The 24,623-nt window shown below is 44.7% G+C and overlaps 2 protein-coding genes across 13 annotated transcripts in view; both read left to right on the top strand.

The window, feature by feature from the left end:
- The window catches only part of LOC130532184 (protein MTSS 1-like), a 32,015-nt gene extending 25,353 nt beyond the window's left edge, over nucleotides 1-6,662 (top strand). For 4 of the 12 annotated variants that reach the window (XM_057044595.1, XM_057044596.1, XM_057044597.1 and 1 more), the window contains 7 exons: nucleotides 544-802; nucleotides 1,915-2,025; nucleotides 2,368-2,610; nucleotides 2,707-2,910; nucleotides 3,062-3,221; nucleotides 3,308-3,565; nucleotides 3,685-6,662. In XM_057044595.1, the coding sequence (XP_056900575.1) occupies nucleotides 544-802; nucleotides 1,915-2,025; nucleotides 2,368-2,610; nucleotides 2,707-2,910; nucleotides 3,062-3,221; nucleotides 3,308-3,565; nucleotides 3,685-4,181 (1,732 nt within the window). In that variant the 3' untranslated portion in view covers nucleotides 4,182-6,662. The remainder of the gene's footprint in view (nucleotides 1-543; nucleotides 803-1,914; nucleotides 2,026-2,367; nucleotides 2,611-2,706; nucleotides 2,911-3,061; nucleotides 3,222-3,307; nucleotides 3,566-3,684) is intronic. The other 8 variants (XM_057044603.1, XM_057044604.1, XM_057044605.1 and 5 more) reach the window with 5 other exon arrangements.
- Nucleotides 6,663-7,464: 802 nt separating this feature from the next.
- On the top strand, nucleotides 7,465-24,207 carry tmem65 (transmembrane protein 65). The gene is made up of 8 exons (XM_057044683.1): nucleotides 7,465-7,703; nucleotides 7,920-8,231; nucleotides 15,985-16,029; nucleotides 17,157-17,224; nucleotides 17,804-17,858; nucleotides 19,703-19,745; nucleotides 21,847-21,952; nucleotides 22,257-24,207. The coding sequence occupies exons 2-8, from the start codon at nucleotides 7,952-7,954 to the stop codon at nucleotides 22,404-22,406; spliced, it is 747 nt and encodes a 248-aa protein (XP_056900663.1). The 5' UTR covers nucleotides 7,465-7,703; nucleotides 7,920-7,951; the 3' UTR covers nucleotides 22,407-24,207.
- The last annotated feature ends 416 nt before the right edge of the window (nucleotides 24,208-24,623 follow it).

Consider the following 24,623-nt stretch of genomic DNA (forward strand, 5'->3'; position numbering starts at 1 on the left):
CAGGTAGCTTTCTTGAGTCTTACATTGCCTGTTTTAACACATAAAATTAAGAAATTCACAAATTACTGTGTAGTTTGTGGAATTTCTTAACACTGATTCGTACATTATTTGATACATCTTGTATCATTCATTTTTCTTTTAATTTTTATATTTTCCTCTGATTATTACAGTGTTGCTTTTAGGTTTCAGTTCACACAGTCATAAGACCAAATGCTGTTTTGTATTTTGGTATTTTGTCTGTGTGAATAACCTCAACAGTCTCTGTCCAAGGCATAAAATCTTGTTATTTTCTGCCTGTAGTTATTGTTTTATGTTGGTTATGTTGTTGTTTTGATCGGATTGACCTCAGTTAATGCTTGCTGCATCTTGGCGTGCTGTGTTAATTGTTTCCCGCCCTGTCTCCTCCACACTCCCCCAATCCTCCCACTTCATGTTACCCATTCTTCTTCTTCTGTCCATATCTCGTTTGATTTCCTTCATACTGCCTGTCACTGTCAATCTCCCTCCTTTGGTCATCTCCTCATTTCTCACCCCCTTTCACAGTAGTCTGAACAGCGTTAACAGTAGTGACTCCAGAGGATCCAGTGGCTCTCACTCTCATTCTCCTTCCTCCTCTTCCTCCTCTTCCTCACACCACCTCTTCAACCATCACAACCGACATCGGTACCGCAGCTCAGCGCTGCCCCAGCAGGCCCCGATCCGACTCTCCAGCATCTCCTCCCACGACTCAGGCTTCATGTCTTCATCGCATGACCAGTGGGCTTCATCTAAATCATCCTCACCCATGCAGACTGAAACAAAGGTAAGAGAAACCCCTCGGTCACTCACACTTAACCACATCTTTGGCACAAAAACGTGCATTGATGAAATAATACTATGAAACCACTCATGGGCTGTGATTTTTAAATCATTGTACTGGGAAAGAAAACCCTAAATCAGCAGTGCACACATACTATTTTCTCACACATCTTGACCACTGAGTGGCAGTTAGCTGGCAGGAGTAAGTGGATATGATCACAGTGAAGTCATTTCCCTACAATTATTTTAACATAAGTGCACAGGAAATGAGCCTGCCTCCTTCATAGCCAGAGCAAAAGAGGTCAGCCCCATCCTGCTTTTTAGGAGTCAACTGTTGCGACAATGTGGTTTGGGTAAACTAAAGGATTGAGCATATTGAGTCCTGCATTTATATTAAAAGTATCTCTGTAAAAGAGGCGTGTCCTCTTGTTGAATGGATTTTACAGATATTAATATTTTGCTTTTACCACCAGAGAAAGATCGCATCATTGTTTGTATGATTGTCCAGGATTTGTCATTTCTTTGGCTGCTAGGATGTCAAAATATTTTAATGTCAAAACACATCAGTGGTTGGAAGTTGTTGTTTTTTTGCTTATTTGACAACACATTGAAGGTGTTTTAGACACTCCACAAGGACCCGTTTACTGCACCATCCAATTCCTGGAGTTTCACAGATTTTCATCCACTTTCAGCATCTAACTCTAGAAAAATGTTCTGTAACTGATTCCAAACCCTAATCATCCTCTGGAAGGCAGCGCTCAGGCACAGACCTAATTCCCTGAAGGCAAGGGTTAAGAATGTTGCCGTTATTAAGAATAACAGAACAACCAGAGCTTTACCTACTTATCAATCATTTGTGGTCAAAGTCAGAAACACACATGTTGAGATGGTGCATCACTTTAACACAGCTTCACAACTGCTGATGGCCGTGCTGTTGATACTGGCGCTGCTCCAAGCGCCTTTTTTCCGCTGTAGCTTTTCACTAACCGCTGAGATCTGTGGAAAAGTCGCCACTGCGTTCTAACACATGACTTCTCTCTTTACCTGCTGACACGTCTGTCCTTCACCGTCTGCCGTCATCTCTCGGCCCGCCTGTCGCTGCACTTGCTTTCTCAGCCTAATCTCACTTCCAAGTCCTCTGAGGTGTCAGAGACTGGGCAACTGGGCGACTGCAGCTCCCTGTCCTCTATAGCTGCTTCTGCTGCACCCCAGCACGTTACGGACAAGGTGAAACACACTCGTCCACACCAAACTCACCCGTTCATTAATATGTGTGTGTGTGTGTGTGTGTGTATCTGCATTTCACACACCACTGCAGCTTTTACTAAACCTCAAAGCTGGCTGTACATCCCATTTTCATAGAAGTGATAAAGCAATGCATGTCCAGTCCTCAGGTTTTACATTATTTCTCCATGTTTCATCTGGGTTTTAGTTCTTTTTGCCATTACTCTCTGTTGATTTGATCGATTTGCTTTTGTGTTTATCATTTGAATAATTTCACCCATGTTTTTTTGCATTCTGTTATGTTTGTTTCGTTTGTCACGCCTCTTCCCTGGCGCACACATCCAGTTGTCCAATGGTTTCGACCACTACAGCCCTGAAAATTCTCCCTACCTGCATAGCAATGGTGGCAGTTTGGGCTCAGGCTCCAGCACCGCCTTCCCCTTCTTCCCTGTTGCATCTTCATCCTCCACCTCCTCATCCAGTCCCACCCGTTCATGGTCACGTCCTGCCTCAGCCTTGTTACCAGACTACCCTCCCTACTGTACTCTGGGCCCCATGATCCCTTCATCACGAGTCCCGAGCTGGAAGGTTTGTTCCCTCACCTGGGTCTTGACGATCATTTCCTCCCCCTCCTCTCGGTCGGCCGTGTGAACTTGATGGTTACTGACATTGTTTTCTTTGCAGGACTGGGCCAAGCCAGGGCCCTACGACCAACCTATGGTCAACACCCTGAGGAGGAAGAAGGACAAAGACCTGGCCACTGTACCTAACATGAATGGTAGCGTGAATGACAGCAGCCTCGCCATGACCTTGACACAAGCCCCCGCTGCACTGCAAACCTCCATATCGGTGGAGGAAAGAAACAAAGCTCTGATTCCACCTGTAAAGGTCAGATCTTGCCGCCTCTGTCTGTGTCATTAAGGGTTTTAAATAATTTAAGTTAAAGGTCTCATTTGCATTTTGTCAATCGTACCAACCTTGTGCTGAAAAGTGTTCAGACAGACTATAAAATAGTGTTGTTGTTGCATCACTGCTTCAGGGTGGTCATATTGAGCCCCATGAAGAACTCGCTTTGGCCTTATCCAGAGGCCTGGATTTAGACAATCAGAGGTCCAGCAGAGACTCCATCCAGTGTTCCAGTGGCTACAGTACACAGACAAACACACCCTGCTGCTCTGAAGACACAATCCCATCTCAAGGTATGACGGAAGCTCTACCTTCACCATTGCCCTTCATTGTACACTTGGGTTAGAACATTCCTAAGACATTTTTGTTATTTCTTTAGTGTCAGACTATGACTATTTCTCCATGGCTGGAGATCAGGAGCCTGAACCTCAGCAGATGGACTTTGACAAGTCCTCCACAATCCCGAGAAACAGCGATATAAGTCACTCCTATCGACAGATGTTTCAGAGCAAGCGGCCGGCCTCCACAGCTGGTGTGCCCAGCACACAGGTTCCTTATTCCCCACAGGGGGCCTACTCCACAATGCCCTACCCTTCCACACCTCTCCACACAGGAGCTTATCCTCCGATGTCTGCAGGTACTCCAGGTTCTCATATACCTTGTTGTTACTCGTAATAATAAATTCATCACATGTGTAATAGTGGAATATGTGTTGGTTGTGTTTAGATTCATTGTTAAATCTTACGATCGTTGCAGCCTCCGTTCATGGCTTCCACTCTGGATCCAGCTCTGGATGCTATTCTTCAGGCCACGGGCCAGTTATCGTCACCCCCGGGGTTGCCACAATACGCCGCACGCCCTCCTCAAAGCCGTCTGCACGACGTTCCGCCTCAGTTGGGGGCACAGGCCCCATCCCAATCCGCACACCTGTCATCCCAGTGAAACCCCCCGTGGTGCCTGACCTGTCAGGAGGAATTAACGGGGGCAGGGCTGCAGAGCAGGCGGGAGGAGAGCGAGGACAAAACCCAGAGTCCCCGACGTTCGTGAGAGAGGGCGACGCTGACACACTGCCAATGATGTCCTGGAGCGGCCAGGCTACGACCAACCCACCCGGCGTGCCCTTGTCCAATCAGCAGCACTTTCAAAGCGAGGCAGGAGAAAGGTCAGAAGGTGACATGCTGGTGGCTATACGCAAGGGAGTGAAGCTCAAGAGGACTCTGACAAATGACCGCTCGGCCCCACGCATCGCATGATCACACGCCACAAGGAACAGAGAAGGCTGTAGGAATGAAGTTCATCCTTCAGCGCGCATGTAAACGAGGTCCAGGGAGGAGCACACGCTGCTTAGTTAAAGGAACGTTTGTCAAGTGTTTGTACATTTTGTAAAGTTCTCAGCTGGAGCCAGCTGAAAAAAGAATAGAAAATTGAATGTTTTGTGAAAGGAGGCTTAATACCATTAGATTGGACCTAAAATAAAGGAAATGCAGGTTTGTGAAATATCCTCTTATAGGTTAAAATTGTTCAAGTGAGTGTAAGGATAGATTTCCGTCCTGAATTAAAGGTTATGGGACTCAAGATTCAACATTCAAAAATCACATGATCCATTCAGTGAAATAAATGTGTTTTACGGGCCTGTAAGAAGCATTTACTCCCAAAGGGTTAGAGAAGAAAGCTGCACATGCCTCCTATTAAACGTAAAGGAAAATACTGAATATTTTATGTGCATACAGGACATTTTTAAGGAGTGCATTGTACCACCACGGGGATGACACAGCATTCCGGCTGCCCCTTGGCTTTGAAAAAGAGCACAATATTTAAAGAACACAGGAAACGGCAACGGTGGCAGATGCAATAGCTGTAGTGGTCATCAATCACAGCGTTTGCCTCTGAGCTACTCATGGAGGAACTCTAAAGAAAGCACACACGTGCCAACTTTGGGATGAGCAGCCGGAGAAGCTTGGCAATCTGAGCGTTATTGGACACTACAAAGTGGATATGAGGGACTTTAAGTACTTATATAATGTGTAAATATTTTGCCAATTTTTTGGTGTCTTATTACCCTTCAGGATTCTGTATAATGACCATCTGCTTTTAGATGAGACTCGGTTTTCTTATTTTCACTTTGTTGCCCTGTTTGATCCTCATTTAATCTGCTGCGGCTGTACACGGAGCTTTGTAGAACTTTGTAGAACTAATGAACAAGCTAGATGGTTTTGTAGCATTGAGAGTATTAGCCAAACATACTGCGATCCTGCTGCTCATCGATTGCTTATATTGTTAATACAAGTTGGAAGATGTGCCAACGCAGCACATTTAAATATATGACTAAACACGTTTATAGAAGCCCATTAACATGAAAACTCTACGTCTGAATATTGTCATATGTTATTTTTATTTTTTTAATTTTCTGTTTGTTGAAATGAACTTTGAAACGCATGTTGCATGCATGCTCATGTTTTTTTGGGGGGGGGGAGTATTTACATCACTCATCTCCATAAACTGGTGATTTTCTTTTTGTGAGTGCAGATTTAATCACCCTAAACTTTAGGTTATGGCATCAGAGTGCTTAAAACAGCACATAGTTCTGACCCTCTGATGCATTACAACACAGGCTTTGAGCAATTATGTGTCATTGGCACGTAAACATGGTTTTAATTTCTGTTTTAACACTGTCGCCATGCCTACTACGGGAAGTGTGGAGCTGTAAATGTCATGTAGCTGTAGCAGTTAGTCCTTAAACTCACACATTTTTGTAATTTATTTTCATTAATTTCATCTTTAAATGCCTTTTTTCAGCGTATCTCTATTTTTATACTTAAATGCAAGATATCAGATTAATAGAGTTACTGTTTATGTGTATACTGTCAGATGTTTTATTTCATCTGAAACGTTCTCGGCTGTCCTGCAACAATTCATTTTGTCCCTTATTTCACACAGACGTTTGCAGCCGAAATGCTGAAACAATTTTTAGTTTAACTAGCTTTTATCAGTATTATGAGTTTAGAGTTTTTGGGGACAAATTATTGTTCTCTGATGGGGAATTCAAATGTTTGTTTATCGGAATTTGACTGAGTTCAGTCAAATTTAACTGATTTAACTGAGTTCAGATTTTAGGGAAAAGATCTACCATCTTTGCTGCCATGAAGCAAACTGTGCTCATCCGTCCATGTAATCTTGTTTTTATAAGAAAGAAAGCTGTAACAGATAGCAAAGTAACACAGGATGATTAACAAATATCATCTCTGCATCTAAATTCAACTGTGAAGATCTGCCCCAAACTGCTAGCATACAAAATATGTAGGAGTTGTTCATTTTATCTATGACAATATGACCACTTTAGTAACATTTTGGGAAATGCAGCTTTCAGTTCAAAATATTGCTATTTTTTTCTCCTTTTTGGCCATCCACTTATCTAAAACTTGTATTATATCCCTGTAATTTCCATATTTAAAGTGCTAGCATACATATAAATATATATAAATATTATATCAGAGTTGCCAAATGTCAGTATATCCTATGAATAAGAACTTTATAGTTTGTGAAGGTTTGAAAGTAATATTAACCTGGTCTCTAGTTTTAGTTTTAAGTTTATGTTCCTTCCAATGAGAGTTGACCTCTCTGTTGGTCCCTTTGTTCAGCAGCCTATGATGTGATATCAGGTCAGAAAGTTAAAGTTTGTTATTTTTGTGTAATGACAGCTTTAGCAATATAATAAAATGTAAATGGTTCCTTGAGTGTGACTTCTTTTTTTGCTTATGAACATCAACACCCGTTGCTGATCCTGACCTCCCTGAAGAGATGTTTTTGCACATTTTGCATTAGAGTCCTTGTTCATTGGGGTTACTATATGATTATAAACTACTTATTCTGATCTAAAATGAGAACATAGATGGACTTTTTTAAATGACGTGATGAAAACATGCGTTGTTTGTAATTTGGACCACACGGGGGCGCTCTTTTCAGGGGAAAAAAGTCCCTCCTGCGGTAAAAGATAAAAGTTCACTTTAGAATTTAACACATTTTAATTTGTCTAGAATAGAATATACTAGAAAGACATTTTAAATCCAAACACCAAGCTTTTCGCCTCCTGCCTTGGCTGCGTGGACTCCATTTTAAAGATATGCCCAGATTCCACGTTGTGGAATAATTCCTTTTGGGCGTAACCTGCTCAAACCTGCGCACTGCCGCCGAGAATGTGGCGCTCACGCATCAACCTGTTTAAGTTACCTTCAAATATACATCATATTGTCTCATTTTAACACCACCGTTGGACATAAAGGTCTTATTACTGCATCCTTAAATAATATTAAGGATGCTACTTCATTATTAAAAATCAAAAATTAACCCTTTCTTTCTCCTTGTCACGTCGGTTACGTTACACCGACACATTTGATTCTAAAATGCCAAGATTTGGACAATTATTTTAAGCCACCTCGGCTGTCCGTGTGCGCGTGACGATTACGTCAAACGCGCGTGGGGGGCAGAGCAGCGGCTCTCTGATGGACGGTATTTTCGAGCGCGTTTGGCCCCGCCCCTCCGCCTCACTCACTTCATCCCGTCAGCCAGAGGTTTCGCCCGCCAGGACGTCGCGAGCGAAAATGTGAGATTATTGTCGTAATAACGCCACGTTCGGACGGAGGTCGTCGGCTGCACTTCGATAGGCGCCCAAAGCAGCTCGAGTCGGGTGAATAAGGAGACTCAACCCGGAGTCGCTTCCGTGTCCAAGGGCTTTCTCCTGGAGGTTGTTGGACGGGACAGTGGGGGCATCGACTGAGGTGCGTCCGATACGATAAGTTACAGTTGAATTTGTGGGTCGCTGTCGCATCCTGGCCCGACCAGAGGTGGGTATGTTCGGCTTGGGTCAGTTAGCAGTCGTTATTGGGTCCAAACGGAGTTTTACTCAACGATGTTTCGCGCCGGCGGCTTCAATTCCTATATGCGACATGGCAGGTCTTTAAATTCAGGTCAAAATGATGAATTATCCTCCATAGATCCATCAGGATTATCGCCCAAGCTCCCCAAGATGCTGCCCTGCCTGCGGAGAGTCCTGCGGCCCGCCCTGTCTCTCAGAGCGGGGTCTGGGTTGACCACATCCGGACTGATCAACCACCGAGCCCCCGCTGTAGCCTCGGCTCCCCTGCTAGTGCACCGATGCCACATGGGCACGCACCCGCTCAAGGAGTCCGTGGAGCCCCTTAACTCGCCCCGGGGGGCCAAGGATTTCATTTACAGCCTCCACCCGTCTGAGCGCACCTGCCTGCTACGGGAGCTGCACAAGTTCGAGTCCATAGCCATTGCTCAAGGTAGGTCAGAGTGTTCTGCAGCCGTTCTGATGAATGCGTGGTACACCACAGAGTCCAGATCAATGGACGCTCAGCCAGTCCTTCTGACTCCCTTTTCATGGATTAAAGTTATGGCAAGTGTGATGTCGATGTTACAGAAGATAATGGTTTAAAAGACATTCCCAGGTGTTGAAGTACAGTGATATATCATGAGCTACATTAAGAGGTTTATTTTCTATTTGGATAATTGGGTATGCCCCCCCCCCCCCCCCCCCCACACACACACACATACACCACATCAATAAATAAATGTGATTTTGGAGAGGCCACAAATTTGCAGGGAACTGCTGACCCAAATTGCGACTTTTGACCCCCATATATGAGAGAATCAATTATCATCGATCAATAATCAGATGTTACAACGATTTCCATATCGACGCACATCCATCAGCCAGGCAACCATCAGCATCAACACACAGTGAAAGATTTGAGTTTCTAATACGTTTCTATGGGGGAACTCAGGTGTTTTTGTCAGTCATCTTGTGATTGTGATTACTAGTGAAGTTTCAGGTGATGGGAGACATCTCTATTGGGTATGAGACACATTGCAAGTGACATTATTGCTAAAAGTAGAGATTTCATCACCGTTAACCAATAAGCGATGCGACGTAAAAGACATCCAAGGCGAAACGGTGGCGGTTGAGCTCCATGGATATTTTCCAACCACATACGGTGTTTTTTTCCTAATGGGAAACCCATCACATTCACTGCTCACACCTTCAGGGATAGTTTTTATTGCAATATAAAATTAAACCCTGCAGTTGTCTCCACAAATATATTGCACAGTTATCTTTGTAGTTAAAAAATCTCACCCCTACTACATCTGTCCTCCTCATTGCCTCCACCATCTCCATCCAGACTCGGAGGATTTGTTTTCCCATCATTCGGGGCACCTCCTAGGGCTCTGTGTGGCCATCCTAATGGAGCATCATTAGATGCTTGTTAGATGCTGGCTGATTGCATGTTGTTTCGTTCCCTATTCAGCATTCTGTTAAATCAACATTGAGCACGTGGCACAAAAAAAAAAAGAAATCTCTAATTAGCCTCATTGTGATGGTGTTTTAATCACACGCTGGGGCTTCAGTGAGTACTACGCTCATTTCTGAAAATGTCGGTTGCATTGTGGATCTTCTGGAAAACCTGGAGGAGCTCAAGACCTTATTAAAAATTCAGTGTGTTTATGCAATATTGTTACAAAGTAGCCCAGAACGTCTTGCTTTATTAAGTAGCACACATTGTGGCACGGACGTGGGGAGATTTTCTCATATTTTAAGCCTGGAGATCTCTTTTTTTTTCCCAATCACAACAACAAAAAGAAAGTATTGATTTGAGTCGGTGCATATTCCAGGTCTGTGGAACCCTTAAGATAAGGGAATAATAGGAGTTAAGTTCTTTTTTTGCTCAGCACTGTGGTTCCTGCCTGACTGGAGACTGCTGGCGTCCTCACCTTGACACTATAAAAACCCTCCGGGATTGTCTTACCTGCTGGACGTGCAGGCTGCTCACCAGCTGAATCAGTAGTTGCTTAAGTGACAGACTCTCCCCGGCTGCTTTATCGACTGACAGATGAATCTTTTTGACAGGTTTATCATTTTCTTGCCTCATTCTAGCCTGAGTCTGCAGGACCGCCGAGGCGAAACCCCCCCCTCTCCAATAGGTTCCATATATGTTTATTGGTGATGCAAGCCAGCGTGTAACTGGGTCCACTGCAGCATCCGCCGAGGTGGTCGTGCTTTTTTCTGAGGCGCACTGACCTTTATTTAAGATTCAGCTATTGAAATGCACTGGTCACCACCTTGCAGAGATTTTTTCAGTCCCGACACCTTACCCCCCCCATTCATATCTAGCCGAGAGCGTGGACATTAATGGTCAAATATTCCCTTAAACCGTTTGATAATAACGCTGTGTAATTTGTGCCGAAGTTCGTCCCTAATTACCTTGCAAGTCCCTTCATCTTTTGCAGATTTCTGTGGATTTGGCCGTTTCGCCAGTGTTAACACTCCCCCCACACACACTGCAGAGGTGTGACGCCGATGCAACAAAACAAAGCCAGTCATGGAAGTAGGGTTCTGCATCGCTGGGTAAATGTGATCAATAACCAGTGTAGGATGTTTGAAAGTTGTTGTGCAAGGCGTAGCCATTCTCCAGCCTGAGCGGGAACCCGCCGAAGTAGCTTCGCAAGTAATGTTTGGATTTTGAAATGCATATTAAGTTAAGAAATAATGAATTATTCTGTCAGGAGAAAATAATGAAATGATAATGCGAAAATACAATGATTAAAATGCCGGCGGTGTCCTGTGAGCCTGCTTTGGCTCGCAGGAACATACGTTAGGCAGCAGATGTAAAGAGGAACCCACCAGAGATCCCTCTCGGTCGCTTCCATCTGGACATCTCTGATCCTCCCCGTCCACATGCCCACTTCAGCTGAGTGACATCGGCACTTTTACACTGTTTTCCCACAGGCCTGCTGATGAACGGCACAATGTCCAAAGAGATAAAATGCTGGCTGTTACCAATCGACCCTCAAAAGCTGAAGAGAAACTGCGTTTAGAGAGGAGAGGAGTTTAGGGAGAGGCCTTTGGTATAAACTCTTTAGCTGCTCCTTACAAAATGTTAGAAGATTCTCTAAATTTATTCATCCTTTCAAGGGTATTATATATTTGTTTTGTTCATTATGTTCATGTTTACAATGACTCGAAAGGATTTGGTTTGTTTTCTTGTCATAGACCAGTTCAATTTCCTTTATTTGTACCTGGAGGTGGATTTGACTGTTTTTAGAACAATTTGTTCTCCTCTTGGGGACAGTAAACCTCCACCCTGGGGGAGCGTCTGACAGTGACTGTCTGGAGCGTCAGCCATCACCTCTTATTGAGCAGCCTGGCCGCTCTACCTGTCTGGTGTCCTGGGACGGCAGGTTCGGCTGGGACTCACCGATTAATTCACTGGGCCCACCTCCAGGCAAACGTCAACTCATTTCAAAACCTGAGCTGAGAAATAAATTCATTCTTTCACCTCATCCTGGTCTCTGGGAGACCCCGTCTACCCCAAAAACAAGGCACCCAAGTCGGTGCTATAAAGGAGATTTATAGTTTTCTTCTCCAGTGAGGTAGATGAACCATATCTCACAATAAGCCTCTTTATTCTCAGGTCATAGATCAGTTGTTTGTATCGTACGCACAATAAAGCCCACCGCCGTCTGTACCGCTGGCTGACACTCACCAGAACCAGGGCAGCACTTCATATCATGCACAGGTGCACATAAATAATAGAACGGGCTACACCCTCCTGGTGTGCTCCAGGTTAATCTGTGATGGAGCTTGAAAATGAGGCTTCGGTCTGATTAAACCGGAGACGTCGGCACAGATGAACTTCAGCGCGTCGGTGTTGCGACGCTGTCGCCGTGCTGTGTTCCTGTGAAGCCTTCTCCTGAATTACACATGGCAAACGGCCTGCTCCGGCCCTGCCCGCCGCGTGTGGTGGCTTCTAATTTGCGGGCAGTAAACATAACATGGATTTGACCACCTGATTGTGTTTTTCCCGTCAGGTGTAGCTCTGCCAGCAGATGATCTGTAGCTGTTTGGAAAAAAATCAGTTTCCCTGGGCCAAGATTTTCCCTACTGAGGAAGTTTGTATGTAATTAAATGCAAATTATTGCATCTAAAATGATTAAGTGTCAGAGAATCTGATTTTCTGAGTTCTCCGCAGTAGGTGTTGGATCTGCTGGCTGAAAGGTAATTTTCCTTGGGAGTGGGAGTTAATCAGATAATTCTGTTGATGTCAGCTCAATGAACTGGCTAAAAACTGACACTTTGGTTTAAAATGAAACCTCAGCAGAGGAGTTCAATAAATGATGGTTTCGTCAGGAGGAGTGAGCAGCCAGATTGGGCAAAGCGTGTTTGGAACAGCATGGAACACGTTCTTTAGGTCCTCCATGATCAGACCTGAGATTTGAATCATTCTGTGCACAGTAGCTGTTTGTCCTTGAGTTATTCCCCTTTAAAAAAAAAAAAATGCATCAAAGCTGCGTTTGAAGCGAGAGAACGGCCCCAGCAGACAGCCTGGCTCCAATTAAGATTATAACTCAGAAAATAGGAGAGCGAGGAGGAGAATGGGATGGCTTTCTAGTGAAATCCAGATAGATGCGCCCAAGCCAAGCTTGAATCAGATTAGACGGGAGCCGCCTAAGCGTGGTCTTAATCATATTCGGAGCAGGATATGTTCAATATTCATTGTTCAGCCTCTCCATCGTGCGCTTCAGAACAATGGAATCAGAATTTTGGGAATGTGCGTCTGACCTTCTTGTCCCTTCCTTATTATCAGGCAGATTCTAAAAGATCTGTGCTCCATCTGCTTCGTTCCCTTCCCTGTTTTGGCTTTTTCCCAAATGTGCAGAGGCTTGTTAAGCAGCTTTTTTAAAGTCCACAACTGCTGGTTATTCTCTGCCAGGTTTACCTAATTAAACACGTTGACCATTAAAGCAGGAGCCTCCGAACACACTTAATGGAGCGTCATAAACATTTAAACGAAGGTGTTTACAGACCACTTTAATTAGCCAGATGAGTCGAATAAAATAAGTCCAAACATCTGTCAGGTTCCTCATACGGCTCTTCAGCTAACTCATAGTGGACCGGGTGGATATAAACTAGTGAGCATGTCTGCATGATTGGAGGAGTGGTGTTATTTTTGTGAATGCTGTCATGTTACTTTTGTTTTTTCCTCTTTTGCTGTCAGCTGCTGCACCGATGAAGAAGGAAGCTCCCTTCCTCTTCGGTCCCTTGCAGTTTGCCCTTTATCTGAGGGTTATTTCCAAGAAGTAGCTGCTTTAATTGGTGTGCGGGGGATGGGGGGGGGGGGCTCCCGTCTGTGCCCCCTGCCCTCACAGTATTACTCTGCTGAAACTTAACCGTGTGGTTAAACGTCAGCTCTTGTGCCGGCACGCTCTGACGCTTCAGGTTTATGGGGAGTTACTCATTATCTTCCCTCATTTAAATAGTCGGGTTCATGATTCGCCCCGTGGAGTTCTGCCTGTGGGGGCACTGCGCAGTAGATATGGGACTTTGTCTATTTTCGTCCTGCATTCATTTGTTTTCAGCAGCTGACACTTTTATTTTGCTTCGTGTTTTGTTCAACCCTCGCTGCTGCCTCAGTAAAGTTTTATATGTTTTGTGTTGTTTATCTCGTAAGAATAGAAGAGTGTCACACTGATTAATTGCTTCCGGTCTTTGTGTTGCTGTCAGGAGCGTTGATCACACAGCTGATGCTTGGACACACACTCGGCAGAAATGTGCTGGCACACATTAACGCACACACACACACCCACTGTCCCTTCACACTGCAAAACACACCAATAAAATGCAGCTCTTGGATCAATAATCTCCCCTGAGGAAACTACGGTTTACAGTTGTTCAGGAATCATAAACATGTGAGTGACGGACTTTGTCACACTGTTTGTGATGGCGCGTACGCCTGCATTTTAGACTTGTTACCACTGTAATGTCAACAAGGGATGATATAAAGGTCTTGGTGCCTCCATTTATCATTTAGATTAAAGCTATTTAACGAGGTGACGGTTTTAATCAGAGTCGAGTTTTGGTTTTACGCTCTGATTTCTGTTTGCGACTGTTTCCTGGCGTCAAAGGCAAAGTCTGCTTTCAGCCATTTATCTCTTTGAAACAAAGAGTGGGGAATCTTGTGCCCACAGCAACAGAAGGAAGTTGAGCTAGTTGAGGGGAAAACTGTCAGATAAAGCAGCCCTCAACTTGGATCTCCTCTTTCTAAAATACCTGTAGACCCCGTTAAGATTCTTCCACACTCCACGGCGTTAGCGGCTCAGGTTTTGCTATCGGCAGTTAGCATTCTTTTATTTTCATTGATTATGTTCTTCCAGTTCGGTCCTGTTTACCCTGATTTACATCTCCTGCTCCAGGTTCCTTCCCTTCTGATGATCCTCGTGCGTTTCACATGTGTCCACGTCCTTCCTCCCCCTCAGAGTATTTAAGTCCTTGCGCCCACAGGACCGGCGCCCGTTGTGTTTCTAGTGAGTTTTTTGGTTCATTCTCAGTGGTGTTTGTGTGTCTTACTGTCCATTTAACATTCCTTTGTGTTTTGGTTTTAAACCTGCACGTAACACGCCTGAATTACAGCGACAACCTATCGATCTAAAACCAAACCGGTGTCACAGACTTTCAGCTTAATGCTGAGTGTTCTTTTGTTGAAAGAAAGAAAAATGGCGCAGGTCTTCGCTCGAGCTTACCAGCAGCTTCTTATCACAACCATTATACGTGTTTGGCTTTGCTGGAGCTAAAGCATCATCAGGAAACTGCAGCCGTGACAACAAGAGGCAAATCAATATTTTCTACCAGAACAGTTCTTGTCCTTTCGACCACAGCACTCCTTGTAATGGGCTGATGAAGCCCTTTGTGCACAGCTCACATTCTGGTAGAGTGAATTAGCTTATTCATGTGACCAGGCTGCGTCTGATACCGGGGACGAGAAGCAGGCTTTTGAATGAGTTGCATTTCAGTTATAGGAGACGGATTATTAAGACGTAATTAAAACGGAATATTTTCCTCACAACCCGGCTCGGCTGTGTGTGGAAGCTCACATGCTCGTCAGTTTGCACTTGCATGAACAAAAGAGTGTGTGTGTTCAGTGTTTGGTCTGCGTTTGCATCAGAGTCTCTCTGACCTGCATCTGGTGACATGAACGTCTTGACTTCTTCCGACGACTATATACGGCGCCGTCTAGTGGCCTGGGACGATACAGGGTTTATTTAAAATTTATAAATCTCACCACCAACCAAACGGCTAATAAACAACGTGACTCGAGGTCCAGAAAACAGAAACCACTGTAGTTTAGACCTTGGTGTTGCTTTTAAATGACAAAATGAGTTTGATGCTGATCTTCTGCTAATGTTAGCTTAGTTAGATTTTTAGCGTGACAGTTTAGCTCTTCAGTGGGAGACGTCAGATGGAATGTTTGCACACACTAGATACAGCCTTTAATTAAAGCCTAAAACAAACCCGAAGTTGATATAAATGTCAAAGAAATGTGTTGTCATTTAATTGCAGCAGCCGTCCGTCTTCTGGGCAGGATCTCCATCCCTCTGTAGTCGGAGGAGACAAACAAGACAGTCAGAGGCTGCAAACAGTCTATTGTGCACGTTCGCACCGTAGTTGTGTTTCTGTGCCAGCTTTTACTGTGGCGCGGATGAATGAGACTCCGCTTGTGTCAGCAACCTGAGATGAGGGTGAACAAACTCAGGGATGTGACTCTGAGTCACTACAGGAGAGGAGGAAGTGAGGTGCAGTGGATTTTCCATCGCTTCAATGATGCCGATATGAGTGAACCTGCAAAACATGATGGTTTTAGTAGTTCTGGCTTGTTTTGCTGCAGGATGCCGTGTCGCGTTTTTAATCATTCCTGACTGCTCTTTAACTTCAGGGCCAGGGTGCAGTTGGGAAATCTCATGTAGAGCTGCTCCACAGCCAAATGTTTTGCATATTCTTTACTATCCCCACAGTTGAATATTAATAATGGGGCCTCCTCTGACACTAGAGGAGTTTATCTGCTCATCTACATCTCATCAGGGAGACGTCTCTTTTCCATCACCTCGAACTCATTAGAAAAGCATTTTTCCTCTCCTGTTTTTCCAAACAGCACAAGGCCACAACCAAGTTCCTGTTATCAATGCTGGATTTTCTTTGTATTACAGGGCAGATGGATATCGCACCCCCCACCGCTGCGCAGCTACGATACGGTAAGATGATTGCCTGCTTTTCCAGCGCAGCACACGTCTTTATCCTCGTTCATAAAGGATTTAATGCTAATAAATCTGGAAACCCTTCATTTGAGATCGAGTCACTGAGGACGATCACCTTTGATCAGCTTCAAGGGACGGGTCATTGTCTGACTTACACCGTTGTCATGGTTACCCTGACATCCATGTAAGAAACAAGCAAGAAAAAGCTGCTGATGTTCATACGACCTGGACCATATACGGCCCTGGTTCATCGCCTGTGACGGTATCGTGTTGAGAAATGAAAAATATTCAAATCTTTGTGAGGTTTATCGATTTTCACGAGCTAAAGCTGCACAAACAAGAGTTTTGGAGTCAAGAAATGTAAAATTTCCTGTCAATGTACAAATAGCTGTTGTCACTGCCCCACGGATCCATATGGGCAGATCATATCTGAGCTTCTGTTTGCTGTATCAACACCCTCGCTGGCTCAGAATCTAGCGTCATCAGTTTCAGCAGAACCGGAGAGTATCGCTTCTGATCAACTCGATACCAGCGCGCGTAGTTTTTGGCTGGCTGTACAGAACGCACATGGAGCGGATACGTTTGCAGAAATAGACTAAACTTCCCGGGTGCCGTTTAGAATGTAATCTCACACAGTGCCCAGCGAAATATTAACCTTGTTGTGTTCTGACACGGAGCTGCAGAAAAGCAATACTGGCTGAAGAGTATGATGTTTTTATTAAAAGGTGAAGCTCATTTCAGCTCAGGAACACATTGATTTCACCACCGGCATATGAGAAATAATACAAATATATGTATATACTGTATTGCTGTTCTGTTGAGTTATGGTAAATTATTCATAGTCCATGTATGTCCTACATTTGGCCACATGAGACGAAGTTTTGCTCTGCTGTTAAAATATGGTCATTTATTCATCATTTGTGCTTCTTACGTGTATGGTTCTACCTCCAGTTTACTAAAAGTCTTCATGTTTCATGTAATAGTTGGTGAATTATATAGGTATGTCAAGGATAAACTACCGTTTAAAACTACCTTTTTTGATTGCACATTTTCCCCAAAATGTCAAAGTTCACTTCACTTTGCTCAGATCCTCTGTGGTGCTGATGTTTGTGCCTGTTTTACAGTGTTGCTGCACAATGCGCTGCCCTTCGTTGGGTTTGGGTTCCTGGACAACTGCATCATGATCGTTGCCGTAAGTCTGTCTGCATGTTGCGGTGTTGCCAGGCTCCAGGCCTGCACGGCAACCAGGCGTTGCTTTGAGAAGAGACTGTAGGCACATGTGGAACCAGCCTCTTAGACAGGAGAAAATAAATCTCTATCTGTTCGAGCCATAGTGTTCTCTGTAGATGTAGATGCAGAAATCCTTTTAACTTTAAGTAACTGCTCGCTGTGTGTTATTAAGTTTTATTTTAGTTTGAAGTTGGAGGAAAATCTAAACCCAGTGGAATATAGTGAATTTATCATATTAATTCAGTGCTTGAACAGTGCGGCTACTTAAAGAAGATTAAGTTTGGGGGAGTCTTTAGAGCGAAAAGACCCACAGAAATAGATTTTTACAAACAGAAAGATGTAAACAGAGATTCAAATAAGGTTAATAATGATTTTCTGGGTGCTATAGTAAAAACTTGTTTACGTTTAAAAGCTAAAATGAGGAAAAATCACACTAGATTCATCGAGTATTTGATAGAACGTGAAGGCATCATATTTCATATCCTACATACATACATATACATAACAGATCAACACTGACTGTGGTTGTTTGATTTTATAGGGCACGCACATTGAATTATCCATCGGCGTGGTCCTCGGCATTTCCACCATGGCTGGTAAGCGACCTCTGGGGCCTCGGGGTTACGCATCCTTTCAAACGGGCACGTGAGAAACCACTCCGCCTTGTTTCGGAAATCACGGCTCTATCCTTTATTGGCTTCACTCGCTTTTCTGACGCGGCCGTGCCTCCGCTGGGTTCGTTCCAGTAAATTACCCGTCGCTGCTGGATGAAAAAATCAATAAAAATGGTGCATCAACGCAAAAGGAAAGACGCTAATTGGGGGAAATCTAATGCGACAAAGGTGTGTTTTCTGGGTGTTAAGATATCGTACAGTTGCAGTCCTGTACAGATACTCCCCCCCCCCCCCCCCCACCCAGATCTAATGATAGATGAACACCAGGATGATGTACGGCTCTCAACAGTGGCCGCCCAGTTTCTGTAGGAGTCCATTTCCACCCAGCAGCAGTATCATTTTCTCACCCCAGCTTACAGTGGAGCCGGAGTGCAGGTATCTGTTCCTGGTGTGGAGTGATGTAGCACTCGTGTCAAATCTGCAGCCGAGTCCACCCATCACCCTTTCTAGGATGCAGTGTTTCCCGGCTCGTTCAACAGAGATGGAGTGCCGGTGTCAGAAAATGGTCTCGTGGTAAATGCGTGATAGGCAATGATGGGGGATGGAAACGGCGCCCTGGACGAGCCGTATCCTCCTCACATCCTGATGTATCCATTACAATTGAGTAATGATGTTACACTAATGTTTGTGTTCCAGCTCCTCTTAACTTCTAATGACATCCCGCATTAGCATATCAAACTAATTAAATGCTTTCAAGTTCATTTGCTGCCCTTGCATCTCTCCTGTGGGTGTGAGTGTGTTTTGTTCTGGTCATAGCGAGCAGCAGTGTGAATTTCACCTGGGGGGGGGGCATTTTTGAGGATTTTCTTTTAAATGCTAGTTGGTTTAAGGATGAATGAAGTGTAAAAATGATGCATCAGCAGCAGACCTGAAAGGTGATTTAATTTCATACGTGTTTGATTCAGTTATTCATAAATTTGGCTTGCAAATTGAAATAAAAATTGCTCGGTGTCCTTGCGTAATACCCCAAAAGGAGCTGGGCTTCAGCTAAATCATCAGCTCACTGATTGGCTCAGACAGTCGCCTTCACCTTTCAGACTTCACCTGACAGAGCATCAGTCCAGCCCAGTCATTGCTCCGTTGTGACGGACGGACGGACGGGTCTCGGAGGCCCGCTGGGACGCCGTTAACGGCTACATCTGGGCTTCACACACGCACAGACTGCTGTCAGTATTCCACAGCTTCTGAAGGTCTCCGTAGCCAGAGTGGTTCCATCTTTGTGACGGGTTTTTCTCCACGTTTCAAGTGAGATGAATGATTGTCAGCAGAAAGACGATGGAGTTTGGGAAGAGATTGTATCCAGTTTGCATGCGTGGCCAGAAAAGTGCCGTGAACTGAAGCGAAATCTTCACACTCCCAGAGTTGGGCGATGCTGCTTGAGCAGGGTAGGCCTCATTGATTCTCTACAGAGATCCAGCCTCCTTTATTTCTAGAACCACCCCCACGGGCGCCTGTGTTGCTGCGGCTCGGCTGTACTGTACTCTGGGTCAGCACGAGGCTGACTGGGCTGTGTAGGAACCACTAATGATGTGAGAGCCATCAGAACAGGCAGATTCATTAATGCAGCATCCCTCCCGTAGTCTCATCACTCGCTGTCCACCCACGCCGGGGACATTCCCAGGTAAACCCGCGGTCACAGGAGGCCGGCTCTGTTGGACGGTACTGCGGCATATTTCTGCTCAGTGGGACGACTCTCGAGCAAAAATATTCGGCGTCCCCGAGACTAAATTCAAGTTTTTCAACCCTCGTCTCTCCTTTTTCCACAGCTGCTGCCCTTGGCAACCTGGTGTCTGATCTGGCAGGATTGGGGTAAGAATTTTAGTCTCGCTCTCTCTCTCTGACACACACAGATGCTCTCTCACCCTCGCTCGCTCTTCCTTGCCTAATTGGAATGATGTCAGTGTAAACGAGCAGGATCACACAGCAAGTGAATGCTGCATTAATTAGAGGTTTTTAAAAGTGAAAGCTACAGCGACGATAATTTTTCCCCCTTCCCTGACAGAGTAAATGCAAGCATCTCCACATTAGCTCAGGACATCGTACCGCAGACTTCTGGAAAACCCGTCACGCTAATATGTCGGTCCGAGCACGGGAAGGAAGCCACTGACAGGATACAGACTCGGATTAATCTGATGTTTAGACTACACAGCAGTGTTTGACCTTAGGTGAAGGGTTCGGGTTCCAGGTTTAAGCTAACGTGGATTCATCCCAACGTACTGTGTTTGTCTGTAGATCGTACACACAGGGCGGAGGAACGGAGCTTAAAGTGGCTATTTTAATTACCCAGTGCAGATGATTAATGTGTGAATGGGAGATCTTGAGTTAACCGTTCATCAGTTTTTAAGGCTTTGTTTTATAATTCTTTAAAAAAAATGGTTTTTGATGGTTGCAAGGGAGCTTTTTTAAACTATTGATGCATCATCAGGCTCACGTGGCTCATGGTGTCCGATGGTCCCACTGTGTCGTCAGGAACGGGCGCAGCTCCCGTGATCTAATGGTGCTTTACTGGTGCATTTATTTACTGGGTCAGAGGTACAAACTCCACACTGGTGCTTTTCCAGTGTGCTCTGATGGATTCTCAGGAGAAGCCCAGAGAAAGTGCGGACAACATGTGTTTTGTCCCAATATGATGGATTTAGAGCAGCGCCCCAGAAGGTTGTCGGACTGGTCCACTGAGGCCCAGCGGTGGCCCTGCTGATGTCCAGTTAATGGAAAATACCTTTTTTCATTTCAAAGAGGGAATAAATGGTGGCTGTAAAGGATCCTGTAGAGATCTGTGGGATCCAAAGTCGCCAGTTTCCAAATGAATCGGCTGGACTCTGTTTAGCTGCTTTGTTTCAGGAACTGGAAAGTGTGGTTGTAAAGGGGAGACACAAAATTGTTGTTATGAGACTGAAAAAACAATTAACCAATTTCAGTCATAATTAAGCTGAAATTGTCTGGGACGGTTGTTGGTTTAGTTATGCCTGACATTCTTAGTTAACCCTTTTGAGGTCATTTGCAAATCCTCCCACGGGATGTGTGTTTTTCCTCCTTTTCATCATCCATCAGAGTTATATGTGTTGGGACTCATTTTGTGTGTGTGTGTGTGTGTGTGTGTGTGTGTGTGTGTGTGTGTGTGAGAAGAATTGGAGCACAGACTGATTTCTGACCATTAATCATAGGGCTCAGTGCTGCCCCCTGTCGGTGTGATCTATGCATTAACTGCCCTAAAGATCAATAGATTTCATCGTGTAAATAAGTGAAACTGCTGCTGAGAGACAGAATCCTAAAGGGAAACAGCTGGAAGGTCTCCATCCTGCTGTGACAGAAATCATCTGACATGCTCCTGGACATGCTCCAGCAGTTCAGCAGAGCCTCTCGTTCATCCCTCTCACACTCGCCGCCCGTCCTCCTCAGGCTCAACAGCCGAAGCTGCAGGTTATTGTGTGTGCAGTGGAGTGAGGATCCATTAGTGCCACTATCTGAGCTGGAGACCAGGCTCAAAATACTGACATTGAGATTTTTTCCTCATGCACTTCCTGTCCGATATGATGCCCAGCGAATAAGCTTCCTAATAAGCGGTCGGCCTGACACCAGAGGCCTGACCAGTTCCAGCGAGCACGGAGGGACGAGTCCTCCTGCTGCATCTTAATTCTTCATCAGGTGTCTTTGTTCCATCCTCAGATGGGAAATGTATCATTCTGTCACGCGCTGACGTTTGTGACAGAGCTGATTTACAGGCTGTTTTAAACATTCTCATTGATTCCTGGAGTCGTCTGTGTTGCAGCCTGCTGTCGACCAGGCGGAGCGGCACACTGGTGCACGAAAGATGAGGGATTGAATCGTTCATCGAGTGTCTTCATCCATCATGAAGGTTGTAACATCCTCCTCTCTTCTGTCTTCCCTTTCTTCCCCCCCTTTGCTCCAGGCTGGCCGGTTACGTGGAGGCCCTGGCGTCCCGGCTGGGAATGCAGATCCCTGACTTGAGCCCGAAACAGGCTGACATGTGGCAGACCAGAGTCAGCTCTCACTCGGTTTGTATCATCATTCATCATTTATAACCGCTCCGGCCCTTTCGGGGTCAGGGCCAGCGTACTGAAACCTCCCCCAGCTGCATATGGGCGCCCTGTGTGAGCAAAGACACAGATGGCTAGTTAGTCTGATCGGAAACGTCACGTAATGTAGGTAAAAGTATGTAATGGAGTCATTTTGCTTAGCTTTGGTTAGCTTAGCTCGTCAAGGCTCATTCCGCTCTTTTCTTTATTTAAAGTATAAAAGAATGACTTTGTCAATACTCCAGTCTAAAATAGACGTTCCCTCCTCGCTTCCTGTGCGCAGGGCAAAGCCATTGGTGTCGGCATCGGCTGCATCCTGGGAATGTTCCCTCTGCTCTTCTACAAAGACGACGACGAGAAGAAGGAAGGGAAGAAGGAGGTGAAGGAGAAAGCGCAAGCGCCTCCCACTCCCACAGAGAGCAGCAAAAACTGAAACCAAATCGAGTGTTGGGACTCTTTAAAGTGGGACTGACTGGTCGCGGCCGCTCTGTGTGTGTGTGTGTGTGTGTGTGTGTGTGTGTGTGTGTGTGTGTGTGTCCAGAAACATGACCAAATCCCAGGCTGTCTCATCATTGAAGGAGCACTTTAATTTGAAGGATGAAGAGGATTTTAGCTATGATTTGTGAACTCTGAGCTGAAGCACACGGACGCGAGGGTCGCCCCATCCCGCCGCTGCTACCCCCCCCCCCCCCCCCCCCCGTTACCAGAACACACGTGAGCGCATCCTCATAGACGACTGACGTCTGTTACCGCCTGGTTTTAATCAGGTGCACGACAACAGCCAGAGGAGCGCTCGCAGCATTTTGACATGATTATTTAGAAGCAAAAAAAAAAACGCATGCAAGAGCTGAAACATGTTTCTGGAGGTTTTGATCAGTTTTACTCTCATATATCTGTCTGATGATGATGATGATGTCATAGTTCTCGTCTTAGTGCCTCATTCCCACTACGACGGCTTTCTTTTGATACCGTAGACGTGCGAGGAAAGCGTGTAATAACTTATTTAAGGGACGACCCGTTGGTGCGGAAACTCTTTGTTTTTCCTCTAAGTCTGGTTTTCACAGAACATTAAAGCAGCAAATATGTTCGACTGGGGATTTTTACCGACTCTGACGACCCAGGACACCTCCTGATGATTCTTTTAAGTGAAGATTTAAGCACAGAAGCAGATTAAACTATAAATCTCTGTTTACTTGAATCAACAAAACCCAGTGACAACCATCTCATATATAGATATATATATATGTATAGTTGCCTGATGATGTAATATCTGTATTTGCTGTAGATTCTAGCACATTTTTGTCGCACACGATCTTGCTTTTCTTCTTTGCGATAATCCCACAAGGCCCTTAAATAGAGGCAAATAAAGAAGAATACTGTGCAGAATATAGCATCTTCGTGAGGAAGGTTACCTCAGGAGACCCTCATCAGTCAGCTAGTTTCAGTTTCTGCCACCTTTTTACACTAACAATAGATTTTGGTTGTCTTTTGGCTACACTAAGTGATCTACTGCCCCCTAGCGGCCCGAGCGCGTCGTTGACGCTTTTCTCCTCGCAGAGCTGCCTTTTTATTTTCTGATATTCCTGCTTTGTTGTAACAAACAAACAACACCTGTAAAATCTACCAGCCAAGAAAGGCAACAGCAGGACAGATCTGTAAAGTCTTAAATCAAGGTTTTGCTTCGAGTGTTCCTAAGCAGCAGATCTAACCGTTCCTATTGATGATTTTAATCAGTTAGGTTTGAGACGGATGGTTATTTATTTAGTTCTAATATTCACACTTGTATTCACGGACGTGCTCACTGTTTTTCTCTTTATCTCGGATGATAACTTAAGAGAATAGAAAAAGAACTGTACCATAACTGAGCTGTTTGAAGATGTATCTTGTAGAAGAGTGTTTTACTTTATTTATGAGGGTTACAGTGCTAGTATAAACACAACGTAGTGTTTTCCTTTTAATTTGGTTTTCGTTGTATTTTTTGACCCGATTGCTTGGTTCGCACCCTGCATGCACTACTAATTTTTTAAGAAACACACAGCTGATTGTATCTGTTTGATTATAAGTCATTAAAGGAGAACCGTGTGTGAAAGTGAAGCTCAGTCGGGACTAATGTTAGAGAGCAGAGATTTAAGAAAAGAAGAGTGCAGTGGTGTTTAAATCTGCCCTCCAGTCCCGTTTGGTCCAGACTGAAATGTCTTATTAAATATAAATTAAACAGCAAACACTCCCTTAAACTGGTGTTGTCACATTTTATTGTGCCCTGGGGATGAAGCGGCACATTAAAGTTTGGTTATCGTAGCGTCTCGGGAATTTTAATACTGCAAACTAGATTTTACAACTAATTTAGTCTTAACAGGATAGACGGATAATTAAAGAGGTGATGTAAAGCAGGAAAGCTAAACTGTTCTTTCATAATCTCGTTTGTTTAATTTATGGCTGCAAATGTCACATCTTGATCTCAGATTTATCTTCTCAGAATTTCCAGGTCAAATTTAGTGTCTTTCAAATTTCTGCTTCAAAATATGCGGAGGAAACGCAGTCCGAGGAGCAGACAACCTGTTGCACCAGTTCTGGGAGCCTCTGCTCTGGATGTGGGACACTCCCTCATTCCTTCTAGACCCTGTTAATTAAAGACCATTTCATTGCACGC

The sequence above is a fragment of the Takifugu flavidus genome, chromosome 10 (genome assembly GCF_003711565.1).
Source record: "Takifugu flavidus isolate HTHZ2018 chromosome 10, ASM371156v2, whole genome shotgun sequence".
Taxonomy (NCBI): domain Eukaryota; kingdom Metazoa; phylum Chordata; class Actinopteri; order Tetraodontiformes; family Tetraodontidae; genus Takifugu; species Takifugu flavidus.